The sequence below is a fragment of the Gavia stellata genome, chromosome Z, assembly GCF_030936135.1.
Source record: "Gavia stellata isolate bGavSte3 chromosome Z, bGavSte3.hap2, whole genome shotgun sequence".
In the NCBI taxonomy this organism is placed as follows: domain Eukaryota; kingdom Metazoa; phylum Chordata; class Aves; order Gaviiformes; family Gaviidae; genus Gavia; species Gavia stellata.
Window position 1 is genome coordinate 54,545,387 of NC_082637.1, and position 14,941 is coordinate 54,560,327.

General features: G+C 42.5%; 1 protein-coding gene across 1 annotated transcript; it reads left to right on the plus strand.

Moving 5' to 3' along the window:
• Positions 1–4,600: 4,600 nt before the first annotated feature.
• On the plus strand, positions 4,601–14,731 carry CZH5orf63 (chromosome Z C5orf63 homolog). The gene is made up of 4 exons (XM_059833452.1): positions 4,601–4,668; positions 9,980–10,100; positions 13,456–13,512; positions 14,128–14,731. Exons 2-4 carry the CDS (start codon positions 9,981–9,983, stop codon positions 14,305–14,307), a joined length of 357 nt encoding a protein of 118 aa, XP_059689435.1. The 5' UTR covers positions 4,601–4,668; position 9,980; the 3' UTR covers positions 14,308–14,731.
• Positions 14,732–14,941: the final 210 nt, after the last annotated feature.

Genomic DNA, 14,941 nt, shown 5'->3' on the forward strand with positions numbered 1-14,941 from the left:
TTGTGGGGACTTCATTCAGCTCCCTGTCTCTCTCTTCCAGTTCACTGGCTTGGGTACACCAAGAACAATTGGTCTTCCTATTAAAGACTGAGGCAAAGAAGACATTACGTACCTCATCCTTTCCCTCATGCTTTGTCACTATGTTCCCCCCACGCATCCAGTAAAGTATGGATATTCTCCTTAGTCCTCCTTTTGTTATTAATGTCTTTGTAGATATATCTTTTGTTGAGTTTTACCACAGTAGAAAAATGAAGTTCTAGTTGAGGTTTGTTCCTGCTAAATTTATCCCTGCATAACCTCACAACATGTGTGCGACTGTGCCAGTGCTAATGCTCTCACCGTACTTTGTCTACCATGAGAGCTTAAGGATAGTAAGGAAGTTGAATGCATCTGCAGAAGGGCAATATCTTATGAGGAGAAGCTGAGGACTCGTTGCCCTGCTTTGACTATGATGGGGCTGGGCCTGTGCTCTCTGAGTGCATCGCTCCCCAGAGCAGAGCGCCGTGCGTCTTGGCTCTCTGCTCTTGCTGGGCCCCTTTCCCTTGAGCAAGGTGCCGTGGCGCCTGGGCCCGTGCTCTTGCAGGGGCCCTTTCCCCTGATTCCAGTGCCGTGGGGCCCGGCCCTATGGACCTGAAGGGCCTCTTTGCGCTCATCTGAGCGCCACTGAGTCGCGTCGTCTGCTCTTGCTGGGCCCGCTTTCCCCTCATTCAAGTGCTACGGGGACACGAGCCGAGACAGATGGACGTGCTGCTGCCCTTGAGCACAGGCTTTCTTCCCGCTCTTCCAGACCCAGCTGTGACGCTGGCATTTCTTCTCCTCCGCTTGGAAAGGACCCGTCTTTGGCAGATGGGCGCCGTCAGTTCCCCAGCACCCCTCACCACCCCCCCTCCCCATCGCATGCTCTCTGCAGGACTACCCCCAGCACAGCTCCTCCCTGCTGCGAGTGATCTCCGCAGAAATGGCAGCCCATCTTCTCCGGGCTCCCCAGGGCCCCTCGCCCTCCTCCCACACACCGCCCCGTGACCCCTTCTGCAGCCAAGCTGGCCACGCAAGATGAGGGGAGGCACAGAAGGCGGCTACTCGTTTTGACGCCAAGTGCTGCTGCCGGGCCCCAAAGGAAGACCCAGGTCCCAATGGCACGAAAGGCCAAAGCTCAGCTAGAGTTGGAAGTGGCCACTGTTGTGTCAGGCAAGAAGAAAGGACAGTTTAAGTATGTTAATAGCAAGAGGAGGAAAACATTGGGCCCAGACTTGTTGCAGTTGAACCGTAACTCTGCTATTCTATTCTATTTTTTTTATTACTTATTGATTGAGGAGATGAATAGGCAATTAATCTTTTAACACTGTTATGCTGCATTTTAAATACAGTATTTATTACATATCCAGATTAAAGTAACCATGCAAGGTAATGAAAGCATATTGTGAAATATACCAGATACAAAAGTGTGAAGATATACATTAAATCAAAATATGAGGGAAATAAAAAGAAATCTGGAAGAGAATGTGACTGAAGCCTGTTTGCAACAGCAATCCATCACAACCTAAGTTATTTTTAGTCCAAAATCCTGGAATTATGCCCAGACTTCATTTAGGAGATATGAACAAAAGATACAAAGACTTGTGCACCATATCAGGATGTCAATTTAACCTTTGATTCATAACTGCCCTTGGTATTTAAAGACATCTTATATGCCAGAATGAAAAATAGAGTGGAGCTACTCTATGTTCAGATCTCAGAACACGTTTTTAAATACCAAACTTTACAGCAATCCATCTTATTTCTAAGCACAGGGATAGTGACACATGTTCTAATGTAGTAATTCTTTCTGCATCTGTAATATTTTTCTTCTCATATTGCTATCAACATTAAAGAACATTTATCACATAACTATTGTATTAAAACCAAAGGTAATTCTGTGCTGAACTATCCACAGTGGTGTACCAGAAACCTGCCAAAACAAAACTGGTCAATTTCTCAGCGCTCTAAATAGTAAATTCTCTTTGCAGAAGTTTTTAGTATAAGGAACCCTTTTTTTTTTTTTTACAGTTTTTTCCCAGATTTTAAACGACCTGATTTAAGAGTGAAACCAGCCCACACCAGGTACATCTAAACACAGAACAAATAAATACAAGTGACAATGTAAGACCGAAAGCTCTTGAAAAATATTTTTCTCTTGCAAACAACACTCAATCAAATGAATGCTGTTCTGAACAGTTACCTCAGCAGGGCCAGTTAGTGGTTTGGTTAATAATTGAACTGAGTTAGGCAACATGACAATCACAATGAAATCAGGAAAGAAACACAACCAGAGCACCACTTGGTTTCAGCAGCAATTCTGTTTGAATAAACTGACCAGTTTGGAAACCGTGTGCCTATCACCTCTAGGTTCCTTTGGAAATCCTAGACACTGATCACAAAGTAGGCTAGACTCCGTTTTGGAGTGAGAGGGGTAAAAGTAATCTGGGACCTGAGATGTCAAGAACATGCTTATCTCTTTATTTACCCCTGCTTGCCAACCAACCTCTGCTGAAATTGCCCTCTCCCTAAATGTCTTCCTTCCACCCCTCCTCAGAAATTAAAAGCCAGGTGGCAGCCAGTTCAGTGATTCCCTCGTGTGAGGCTTGACAAGTCTAGCATATACCAATATGCCAAACACCAGTCTGATACTGGATTTTCTGATTCTGACACAGAAATGAGCAGCCAGTGTCAGCTACCAGCATTACATCTCTGTTCAACAGAAGGGATTAAGATAGTGGTTGAAAATTATTCACTAGGGTCTGGAGCTGACTAATCCTCATGTTAGTTTAGTCTGCTAGTTAGTTCCATGTGTCACGCCAGCAGGGTAAGCCTGGTCTCCTCAAGGAGCTTCCCACTACGTGCTGTTGTACTTCTCAAAGTACAGATGAATAGGAGAAGATGACTTGAGTCTATACCCCAGAAGATTTGTCTCCCACTCTCAGCCTAGGAACACCTACAAAAGCACAACCAAAATCCTGACAGAAATACAGGTAAAACAACATAAGCCTACCGCTTTCATTCCCCAGCAGTGAACACTTCATATTTTTTATTTAAAACACTTTTCTGGATAAAGGAAAACGAATACACCTGACAACAAAAACACTGCACAGTAGTCAAACAGGGCATCAAGAGCAAAGAAGGGTGCACTACACATATCTTTAGGCAGGGGCCCTCTCTTGTGGCCAAGTATCTGTCACAATGGAAGGGACAAAAAGCTCACCATTTCAGACAATAATGTGGCAATTAGTTTCAGCAGAGAAAGTGTTCTCCCTTGGACAGTCAGCTTGATAACTTATTTAAATTAATCCCTTTCCTGCTTTTATTGAGTCTCATTGCGTCAATTTGAACTTATTTCCAATTTAATTTGGATTTATTCATATACTCCAAAATACTCTTGTTTGATCCCAGCTTCATATCACCCACTAATTTGCTTAGCATACATACCGTGTAATGCTTCAAGCTGTTAATGAAAATAGTAGAGTATTGTGTTTAGAACGGATGTCTGTATTCTCCCACTCTTTTTCCCAATGTTACGCTCAAGCATGACTATACTTGCTGCCTGCATTGAATTTTAAAAGGTAAAAATTAAAAAAGCAACATATCACATCTTTAATAAAAATCTATTTTATCTACATTGCTGCTGCTTGAGTCACAGGGATGTGGAAAGTCTCACTAAAATTGAAACACATACTGTCAAAAATACAATCTAGGTCCATCACTTCATTACATTCAAATTTTATTGCAATTTCAATGGAAAGTAAATTAAAGCCCACTTACTCCATTTGAAGCCAATAGAAGCAGCATGAGCAAAAGAACTGCAGGACTGGGCCTTTGCTTAGGGGAAATTTCTGCCTTTCTACCTATGCTGCCTGCAATTTCTCAGTGTATTTTCCCCACACCTTTCTCTTATTATCTCTATGTGCTTTCATTATTGCAACCCTTTGTGCTTGAATGATACACTCTAATAATGGGGAGGGGGGGGGGGCAGGGGGAGGTGTCCATTATGTCTAGAGGTACTCCTTTGTCAGCCTGAGCGGGTGGCCAAAATCCATGTCCTGCACATCCATCTGGGATGAAGAAGACGTGGCAGCTGGCTGCTTTTTGATACGCAACGGAGGGCACGGAGAAAGAGAAGCAGGGGAGCTCAGTGCGGCACAGGGTCCAGGCTGCAAGCCAGAAACCCTCTCCAGCAGGAAAAGAGGGGCGCCCAGTTCTAGCTGGGCTCCCAGCTCCTGGAAAGCCGGGCAGGGCCGGCTGCAGGGGCCCCTCCGGCCCAGGAAGGACATCCGCAGGAGCCAGGGCAACCGCCTGCCCCCGGCGAGACCTGCGAATAGTTGCCTCTTACAGAAAGGAGGCACACCTGGAGGGACAGAGGCTTCGGGGGAAGATGGGAGCCGGGAGACCCCAAGAAGGGGCTCCGGCGGCCTGCGGGCCTTCGTCGCAGCTGCCGAGGGGACGCCCCGGGCGCAGGGAGGGGGCGCCCAGCAGGCGGCGCCGAAGCGGCGGCGGGCGCTGCTTCCCGCCAGGCCGGGCCGCCGAGGCCGCGCGTCCTTCCCGGGCGGGCTCCCGCCCGCCGCTCGCCGGAGTTCGCCCGGATCCCTCGCCGCGTCCTCGCAGGGGCGGAGGGAGGCGGCCGGCAGCCGCGGCGAGGTGGGTGTCCGCAGTCCCGGCCCTTGCCGCAAGCCGAGCCCGGCGCGCGGGGCCCCGTGAGCGCCTCCGGCCCGCCCGGGTTAACGCCGGCTGGTGCCGAGCGCCGGGCTGGGCGGCGCCGGGCCGCGGGGCCTGGGCAACGGCCGCAGGGGCCTCCCCGGCGCCGGCGGTGTCAGCGCTGCCGGCGCAGGCCTTGCGGCGGGCCGGGGCCGCGGTTCCCCCGCCGGCACCGGGCCTGGGGCGGCCGCCCTGGAGGAGAGAAGCCGGGCGGAGGGAGGCGGGGGAGGGTGGGGGGGGCGCCGCTGGCTGAGCCCTGGGCGGCCGGCACTGACGAGTCTATTGCGCTCTTGTTTTTTTCAATGGGCTTTGACTCTTCCTGTCTGTAGAGGGCATTACTGATTTAGAAAATACCGTCAAAAGAGATCAGGCTTTCTCATTACAGGAGATAATGGGAAGACCTCTGGATACACTCTTTGGCTCGACCCCGGCCCTTGGGGGGCACGGATCACTTAGCTGAAAAGTTGTCAAATGGAGATGTTGAAAACAGGCTTTTAAACTCTATTATAGTTTTTCTTTATGATAATGTTCCATTCTGTATGCAAGTCCTTTAGTCTGCAGAAATGGTCTCGTGGCTGTTACAGCAACCTATTAAGTGTTTTTTAAATTGCGTGAAATTTGGAGTACGGGCCTCGGACCAGAGGGATCATTAAACAAAATTTGTCACACGTTAGCGTGAAGCTATACTTTTAACCTTTTCTGGAATGGAATGCAATGAGTTTGTGGCATTTACCCCAGATTACTGTAGTTTGGAGGAGAAAATTAATGGAAATATGCATTGATTGATACAAAACATCACGTCACAGAAACAAGTGGTGCTACTGATGATGTTTCTGAATTTTGAGTTGATGTAAAAACCTGATTCTTCCCTAAAGACCTTTTGAGTTACCTGTGTTTGCAAAAAGAAGTTCAAGATTGTCCTGTGTTTTGCATGCCTGCTCTGAAAGGCTTGTGGCATAAAAGCCCTTGTGGGGATCTCTACAACTACAGGATCTGGTGCCCTTACTCACACGTGCTCCTTGGCACCATATTTTCTTGTTCGGCATTTCCCTGGTAAGTAATCAAACTGACAAGAGCAGAGTGCCAGATGTTTGCTTTTCTTGATGACCATAGCTGGTTTTGAATGAGGGACAACAGAAGAAGGCTGTTTTAAACCCACTGACTTGGACCATCAGCACATATTCTTACATTTGCATCTGCTTGCTTTCCCCGTCTCTTTCAGTTGATATTCCTTTGTCATACTAGAATGAGGATTAAATGGAGGGTAGGAGTTAGTTTAATAGACTCTTACAGAGTTTCTTTAAGACAAAGAGCTAGAAAATGTCTAGGACATTTTTAATGTAACATTTTCCATGTCCTGATGGGTTACTGTTACCTTGCAGAAGGAGGTGTGATTTGCCCAGGCAATCCCCATCTTCTGTCAAACCCAGGTTAGGGTTGCAAAATCAAATACTACATGAATGTGAAGTCTATACAACCAAATGCCTGCAAATTCATAGTAATTTCATCTTCATGTGTATGTATACAAATCCATGGAAAACAAAACATAATGTGGACAATTCTGCATATACAACATTCAGAACCACAGAGCATGAGTATATTGGCGACTTGAAGCTGAGATTATTTAAAAGTATGTAGTATCATTAAAAGGTACATAGTTGGAGAAAAAAATCAGCCTTGCTTGTCTTTCCTTGATTGATGCTAAGATAAGGTTTATACAGATAATTATCTCGTCTAAATAACGGCTAGGTTTAGTGTCACTTTTTATTTTTCCAGTAGATGAGGATTTATTAGGTGATGGAAATTCTATTAACAGGAAATTAGTCCAATTTGGCTTTGCAAAATACAGCATGGGCCAAGGCCAGACTTAAAAGCATCATGTGTTAAATCATTCTGTAGCACTGTAGTGTAGGGGAGGGTAAGTTCTGAGAAGTTTACAAGCATCCTTCTTTACATTTATGTATTAATTTTGTTCCTCAAACAAGTCTTTCTAATTATTTGGGGGTAGGCTAAAGAGAGCTTCAGAGTCATCATGTTGAAATATTTTGTGTGTGCTTTTAGCATTTTAGTTTCTTCATAACAAAAGACAGATATGATACAGAAGTGAGTAGGACGTGAACGCTGTGGGGCATCTGTGCAAAACTTTCCTTTCTTTTTGGCAGTGATGAAACTGACATGGAAGTGACCTCTGAGGTTGGATCTCTGCATTCCAGAAATGTTGCTCAGCTTAGCGCAGGCCAGTGCTGGGAGCCCACTTGTTCACACAACGGTAGCGTGCATGCGCTAAACACCCATGCGGCTCTGGGATGCTGTTCAGACAAATTGAGCTGCTGCAGTAGATTTGCCTGATGAGTGATTGGGTATTTGCTCTCATCAGCTCCTGATCAATAGCAACTATTCTTAACCCTTCACAATATTAGAACCCTTCAGTGCTTGTGCAAAACCACTGCTATTTGGTTTTATCCACGACCTTTTTACTCAATCCAATAAAATAAGATTAGTAAATTCTACTGATTTAACAGCAAATTTCTATGGGGCCGAGCCTTAGTTGCAATCCCCTGAAGTTGCACCATGTTTTAGCCCAGGTTAAATGCAGCAGGTCTGACTGCTCTCCTTCCTAATGATGCTGTCTGGCAACTGTGGGCTTCAGCAGCATAGGGAAGGCAAGCTGTACCATCTGTACTGTGGGAACATGATGCCATTGGACAGTATCTCACCCTCCCTCAGGCCTAGATGTCTCAAACTGCCTTATGCTGATGGAAGAGCAGAGCATGACTGGAGCCTGGACGGAGACTGGCATAATTTTATAAATCAGGATTAGTCCTTCAAGTCTTTGTAACTGGCATTACAGTATGGCCTTAGTATCATTCTACATAGGTGAATAAATTGACAGCCAGAACTTTGTCTTCCTTAGGTTATTTATAAAAACATTCAGCCATTCTTATGCTAACTCTGGAAACAGCAGAGTCTTGCTTCACTAGCAGTACTGGTCAATGAAGATTTTCTCCTGAATTCCAAAGATAGTGTTGCTTATAAATATTTAAAATTGGTAAGGAAGTAAGACACTGTGCTAGCTTATTTCTTTTTGTGAGATCTTGAAACTTAGATACTAGTATTGTCTTATTCATTCCCCTTCAGCTGATGTTCTGGTAGGAGTTATCCACTGGACTCAAATTTACCAGAGGGTGGAGGGATCAAAAAAGGGGGTATAAAGGAGTGAACCAGAGCCATTTTATACACATATGTATATATATGGGGGAATAAGATACGTGGAAATCTAGGCGTTATTCATTCTGCTGTTCACAGAAAAATTTGGGGGCATTTTCCTTGTTTTGAAGGCACAAAATTTGGCTTGCTAGGCTGGCAGCAAAAGGATACATTTAAAAATTTGGCAGAAGGCAAACTATTGGTTTTGGCATTTTTATCTTGCATGTGAGCAGGCTGACATGCTGCAAGTTTTTATGCCAAACCCACATCCATTCTGGGCACCTCTTTACTGTGGACATAAAAATTTTTAAGTATGACTGAAGCTGTTTACTGTCATCCAGATTTGCATTTTTCCAAAAGGTTCCAAGCTTATTTTCGTATTTATTATGTAAAATCGCAGACAATTACATTTCCACCTGGCTAAGTAAAACAAATGCAGTAGCTGCCAAGGACAGTGACCGATGGCAGTGTGTGCTGTGCCAGTCACCTGCAACCTCGCAGTGACAACAAGCGTACAGCTCCACCCCTACAGCTGACTCTTACTGGTATCAAGCCTGACACATCCAGATGAAAAACCCTTTCTGTCCCAAACTAAACAGTGAACCCAATGCCCACTCGTTGCAGAATAGTCTGTTCTAGGCAAGTTTATTTATAAAGTGGTCAAAGAAAAAAAAAATCTGTTTCTTTCGTAGCATCTGAAATTTGATAATTCAGGCTATAATTTTCAAAGGGTCATACCTTTTCTTTGTATTTGTTCTGTTGAGACTTCTGGAAGCATGGCAAGTTACCCTTACCAGAGTCCTCTGGAATAAAAAGGTGTCTTTGACAGTGCAGTAAGGCTGGTGGAGCAGTGTCATGTCACCCATTTGATTTTTCTTGTGGTTGTTACTTAGAAACATGGCAGTTAAGTTGCTTTAAGTTTAGAGTGCACTGCAGTGTTTTGTTCTTCCTTAGCAGTTATGCTGGCTAAACTGTCTCTCTTAAAACAAAACTATGTAATATTTGTACGGAGAGATGCAGTGAATGCACTAGGCTCTTTTTTACTGAACATTCTAAAACATGCTTCTCAGTTGCAACATAGTCCTGTTCACACTTAAGTTGTCTAAACTTGTGCCATTACATTGTGTGTTTGTGGTTAGCTGTAGTTAGTAGAAGTACAGGTAAGTTGTGTCTGAACAGAAACTGAACAGAGCAGTTTGGCTTTATGTAAAAGGGACTTGATTTTCTCGGTGTAAATTCTGATGTCAAGTGTCTGCCAAGAGTCTCCATGCAGACTCCCTTTTGTTTCAGATTTTTGCCTTTCAGTCCTAAAGTGCCTTGTAGAGGCCCTATTAAGATACAAGTTTGGAGGAGGCACTGGTGTCATTAGTGTTACTATGAATAGGTGACTTCAAGACTCCAATATGGCACCCTTCAACAACACTAAATTTACTTAAACTCTCCCAAAGAAATCACAAACCCATCAACATCTTTCATAAATTAATTTGCTGTTGCAGGAAGGACTCAGGGCAATGTGCATGCTTTTAATATCAGCAAGTTAAAGTGTCTTGGCTGCGGCTTTTTATGCACTGCAGAAAGCATTATATTAATATTCTGATTAGGTACAGATTAGTTTTTTAATGGAATAATTTTGAGTAAGTGGAATATGCCAAGCACTGCAGCGAGATTACTGAGGTTCAAAGCACAGCACTTTGCATTTTGTTAATATCGTGTAATTCTTACTGGCATTTGTGCAGTGGAAACAGCGTAATGCATTTATGTCAGCATTTGTGTTAGGGAATTTAAGAGGCATTTCAGGAAGAAAACATAGGGTTTTTTTTTAAATGGAACTACACTTCTTGAGCTAGGCAATGTTTCTGGCCTGCTGCATAGTAAACCATTTTTCTGATTAATGTGTGGGCACTGTGAAGATAAAAAATCTTGGGAAAATGTTTTGATTGTGTGTATTTTAGAAGTGCGATTGAAGTATCACATTTATCTTAACATTAAATTTCATGAGGAATAACTTGCCACAAAACAATTAAACATTTTATTTTTGCCATAACAGGATGACAATGCTTTGTTTTCTGAGCAGAACACTGCAACTAGCAAGACATTCATCCAGTCCACTGGGGAGACAACTCTGTTCAGCCAGTGCAAATAAGCCAGTGTTGACTTTATTCACCAAGGTAAAAGTTGCTTACAGAATAAAGCTAGGCAAGACTGCGTATTTATCAGCTTTGATATACATGAATTCCAGATGAAACGGCTTGCCCATGTTTTTTGTCCCTTCAGATTTGTGTAGTATTGGGCATTTTACTTTGGGGGTGCTTTTATACCAGAGTTTACAGCACAGTCCCACTCTCATTTTAGCAAACAAGTAGTTACAACCAACAAGTGAAGATTTAAAGATAGTTGTGTCTCAGTAACACTACAGTCCATTTACTAGTTGAAAATTGTTCTCTAACTGCCAGTGCTTCATCCTGGAAATGGAGCACAGAGATGAGTTGTTATATATAATCTGCCCAGGACAAGCATCAACAACCAAAATAGACTTTTCAAAGCACCCATGTTTAATTTCAGCACTCCCTGTGAGACTGAAAATATATCCAAGTAGTGTTGATAGCACATGAGGAAAAAGTAGATTGTGCTTTACCCTCTTTTTGCTTTATTGGCTGTGTAACACTGACAGGAATAAAATGCAGGCAAAGGTTTGTCTGTGGCATGAGCAGATAGGATTCTTTAGTATATTTAGAAAACAGATGTGATGAGCAGGAACAGTCATTTGTGAACTGTCATCTTCCATGAATTGTCATCAAGAACCTGCGTTATCTGCAGAGTTCTTCTGCATTTTTGGATAGGATGGCACACGGTGGGCTATGCCACATTTATATGGTTGATGTTGCCTTCAAGAGGAGAATAAATAGAAATGCAAAGCACTGAGAATATTGACATTGATATCGTGGTATTTGTTGGAGATGGATGCGATTAAAATAATTTCTTCCTCCTGCACAATGTTTGTTCATTCCAACCCTAGCCATAAAGGAGTGTTTAAACTGTGTAACATATGAATAGGTTAAAAACCAAAAGGTCACTATCTGTTTATTGGAGCAATGCATACTCTAAGAAGAACTATACTTTAAAGTTACAGCTCGCTCTCTCCCTGCCTGATTCAGCATCAACTTACTCATAATCCAAATGTGACAAGGTAGGGAATAATGAGCTTACCTTTGGGTTAATAATTGGAAAAAAGCTCTTTGTATGATTTTTGTGTCTTAAAATTTCTAACTAGTGAGACACTGTATGAAATCAAATTTTCTAATAGCAGAGTTCAAGTAGTTCTCTAAAGTGACCTCTCATTCAGTGTGTTTTTAACTTAAAATGTTTTTCATGTCTGATACCACTGGCAATTGCAAAGCAAAATGCAGACTACTTTAAAATAAATATAATCTGTAGTCTTAGTTTATGCTAATTCACTCCTTTCTCCCTCCTGCCTATTTTTAAGAATAAGGAGAAAAGAGGAGGAGAAGGCAGGAGGGAGCTATGACTTCTGCAGTCACTTCAAACTGATAGAAGCTAGCACTGCCAAATGGTTTTCCCCTCGCAGGCTCCTTTTATGCCAACACAAGCATTCGTGCAACAACTGCTCCAGGTGAAAAAAAACTTTTTTTTTTTTTTTTTGCAACGTTACTATTAACTCAGGTCAATTCTCCTGTCTAGCTCTACTGTGCAGCTATTTGAGTGCTTATGCCAGCACAAAAGAAGCAGTGACAGGAAGATGGGTCTGCTTCCTTTCAGTATCAGTGCCAGCTTAAAATGACCACAAAATTGCAGTCTAAGTATGCAGTATAAATGGCAGTTTTCTGTAGAAATACAGAAGGTGTCCCTTCCACCGCGTATTGTCTAACAGTTCTAGCTATCAGCACAGCATTTGTCACTTTGGGAAGGGATTTTTTCTACCTCAGTAGTAGGAGCCCCTTTTGCCACTGTAACAGACATCTGAGAGGGAAGGTTGTCCAAGACAGCTTTATCCAGGACACCCTATTACAAATCAGCGTAAAGCAAGTGATGGCAGAGACCTATTGTTGCACTGTTCTACTGAAAAATATGTACTAATATAAATGGACTGTTTAAACAGATTTCACTCTTAGTTGAAATAGCTCACTATCTGATTTTAAACCAGTTCCAATCTTATTAGTACCGTGTAGTGCTTAAGCTTGCCATCAGAGCAGGAGTAGAAACACATTCTTTGCTAAGAGTCAACTTAGTTTGTCAAATGCTTTTATGTGACTGTTATGTTAGAAAGCTCTCCACAGGCCCAGGGGAACCGAGTATGTCCTACTTTTAACTGTAAGGAGCCTGGCATGTTACAAAACTGATGTGCAGGATTCTGGGACGTTCCTTTCAGTCACCAATATCAGGTATATCAGTCCCTCCAAAAGCGACTAAGCAAGAACACAGCACTGTTGATCTTTAGCATCTTGCATAGGTTTTCAGAGCATAAGGACTTGTCTGTGTGGGAAAAACAATTTAGATTAGATGCGAATTAAAAGTAGAGTATTTAATCCAAATTAATTCACACGCAGGAAATAAGAAGTAGCTGTTTCAGATTAACTCCATGTTTAAACAAGCCCTAGGAAGTCTTTAAGTGGGAGCGAGAGAAGGTCTTTTCCAGCTGTGAGGGTATTTCATGGCAGAGGGACAGAGCCATCACCTTCACCACTGTATACTTTGCTATGTGAATTATAGGCCAAATTCTGCCATTACAAACACTGCAGCAACATGCCTTCATGTCAGTCATTTCTTCAGGTACACACTGCTCTAATGATCATGATGCATGATCAGCGGAAGTCAGCTGTATAACTGTATAACTGTAGTGGAAGACCTGGGAGTTTTCAAAAATGAGAGGTTTTCTTTGACCCCATCACAGGTCAAAACACTGCAGCTATTTGCCAGTTCTCCCTGCTGGAGGTCCCAGCTCTGCAGGTTGGAGGATCATGCTTAATTCCTTTCAGGCAAAGTCAGACAGGTTATCTTAAATCACCTTCTTTTGTTGTTTGAACTGACCCAAGTGACTTGATCTGAAACAGATTAGAAATTACTCATGTGACTTCCTCATTCCCTTCTATCGAGGAAAATTCTTCTATCAAGAGTGGTACCCACTATTGTTTTCTGTGGGTGATGGCAATGCTTTGAATATTCATTGTTGCTGTCCAAAAGAAGGGGTCTGTGCATGACCTTCCAAACCATGACTTTGAATCAGCCTTTAGAAGAGCCGCTGAAAACTGTTAATGTGCACCATGAGAAAAATGATAGCAAATGAGAAATAATTAACTTCTGTGGCTGAATAGTTCATTTTCTTTTCATCCATGCTGCACTGATAAAGTAAAGATTTAGAAAGCAGTAAGACAGGGTGGTAAAGGGGGAGGGGAAAAAAACCCAGGGTAAAATGGGGGAGGGAATGCACATTTAGAGTAATGATCACTCCTGTCTGTGTATGTTGCTTTACATATGCTTTAAGTTGGTCTGAATATTTTCCTTTAGAAACCATGCCCTCTGTGTGATGAAGCAAAAGAAGTGCTTGAGCCATATAAGAGAAGGGTAATGTATTGCAACACAGTGTACATTTTCTATATAGAAAGAACAGTTAATCAGGATTCTTTCTTTGTAAAAGAAAATTGCTTGGATTTATTTGCATCTGTTATTCTTCCATGGGTGACCTCTTCAAGACAATTTCAGCACTGATTTCCATAAAACTCATTATCCAAAAGCATTTTGCAACAATGCGACAATGTAAGTATTGGCAAACTAACCCAATATACACCTTGTTGCAGTAGTTTTAAAAACCACCGCTTTTGTAAATAGTATTGCCTTGTCTGATAGAGGAGTTTGCAACTTTTATGAGGCAGGTAATGATACCATTTGGGAAGGCTGCATATTTGTTATGGTTGACACTCACAGGAGAGTAGTTCTGCACAGAGGATCAAGAATATTGTCATGGACTAGGGAGAGAGTCCTTTGAGGACACACAGCCAAAGATTGTGGCTACATACATTTTGTACCCACAAAATGGGTAATTGTCTATAACATGGAAGAAAAAATCCAAAAGTTCCAAGAAAACTGCCTTGCATTTCTGAAAAAAAAATTGATCAAAAGATAAGCATGTATTGTTTTTCAGTGTCCAGTAGGTACTAACGTAGTTCTTTTCTTTCACAGTTTATTTTGCAGGAGGTGGATATTACCCTTCCAGAGAACTCAGCATGGTATGATAAATACAAATATGACATACCTGTTTTTCATTTAAATGGGAAGTTCCTAATGAAGCATCAAGTAGACATTCAAAAGTTTGAAGACCAGCTTATGAAGCTGGAGTTGCAAAATGATGGAAACCAGTGAAGAAAATGCAGCTGCTCTTGCATGGATTTGAAAGGACTGTGCAACATAAATTGTGTGAAAAAGCAGTATTCATTATCTAGCCTTATGTTTCTTAGAATGTATGGTACCAGTGTCCTAAAAAACTTGAGTGACTTGTGTTCTATTTTGTATTAATCATCCAGCCCAGCTGCACCAGTAGCAACCTTTTCTGTACCATTCATTTGCTGCTATCCTAGACTGGCTTTGAATTGACAGAATAAATGCTGCTCCGTAACAGCAGATAAAGTGAAATGTCTTTCAAGATTGTTAGTACGTGTAAGCTGTAGGTTTCTAAGAGACTTCCTTGAAGAAGTCTAGGAGTCTATCCTAAGTGCTCATTTAAAATGGAGGAGAGGGCATTTACTGTATATGAAAAGGACACTTGATTAAAGACAGCACACCCTCACTGAAGCAGAGTCATATCTATAGAGCTATCATCACGATTTGATACAGCTGTTACTAACACATGAACACTGAATAGACTTTTTCTTCTAATGGGATGAACATATGTTGCACTGAAGTCTATTTTATCTACTCCAGCAAGCTTTGAGCTCCTTTTTACTTGACTGACTCCCAGTCACAAGAAAAAATAAGAAGAGTGAACTATAATTGAGCC

Bases quoted from the DNA above. Each gene is read 5' to 3' on its own strand.
- CZH5orf63 (XM_059833452.1), top strand. From the start codon at position 9,981: ATGACAATGCTTTGTTTTCTGAGCAGAACACTGCAACTAGCAAGACAT. The intron at 10,101-13,455 runs GTAAAAGTTGCT...ATTTTCCTTTAG, and splicing joins TGTTGACTTTATTCACCAAG to AAACCATGCCCTCTGTGTGA. The intron at 13,513-14,127 runs GTAATGTATTGC...TTTCTTTCACAG, and splicing joins TTGAGCCATATAAGAGAAGG to TTTATTTTGCAGGAGGTGGA.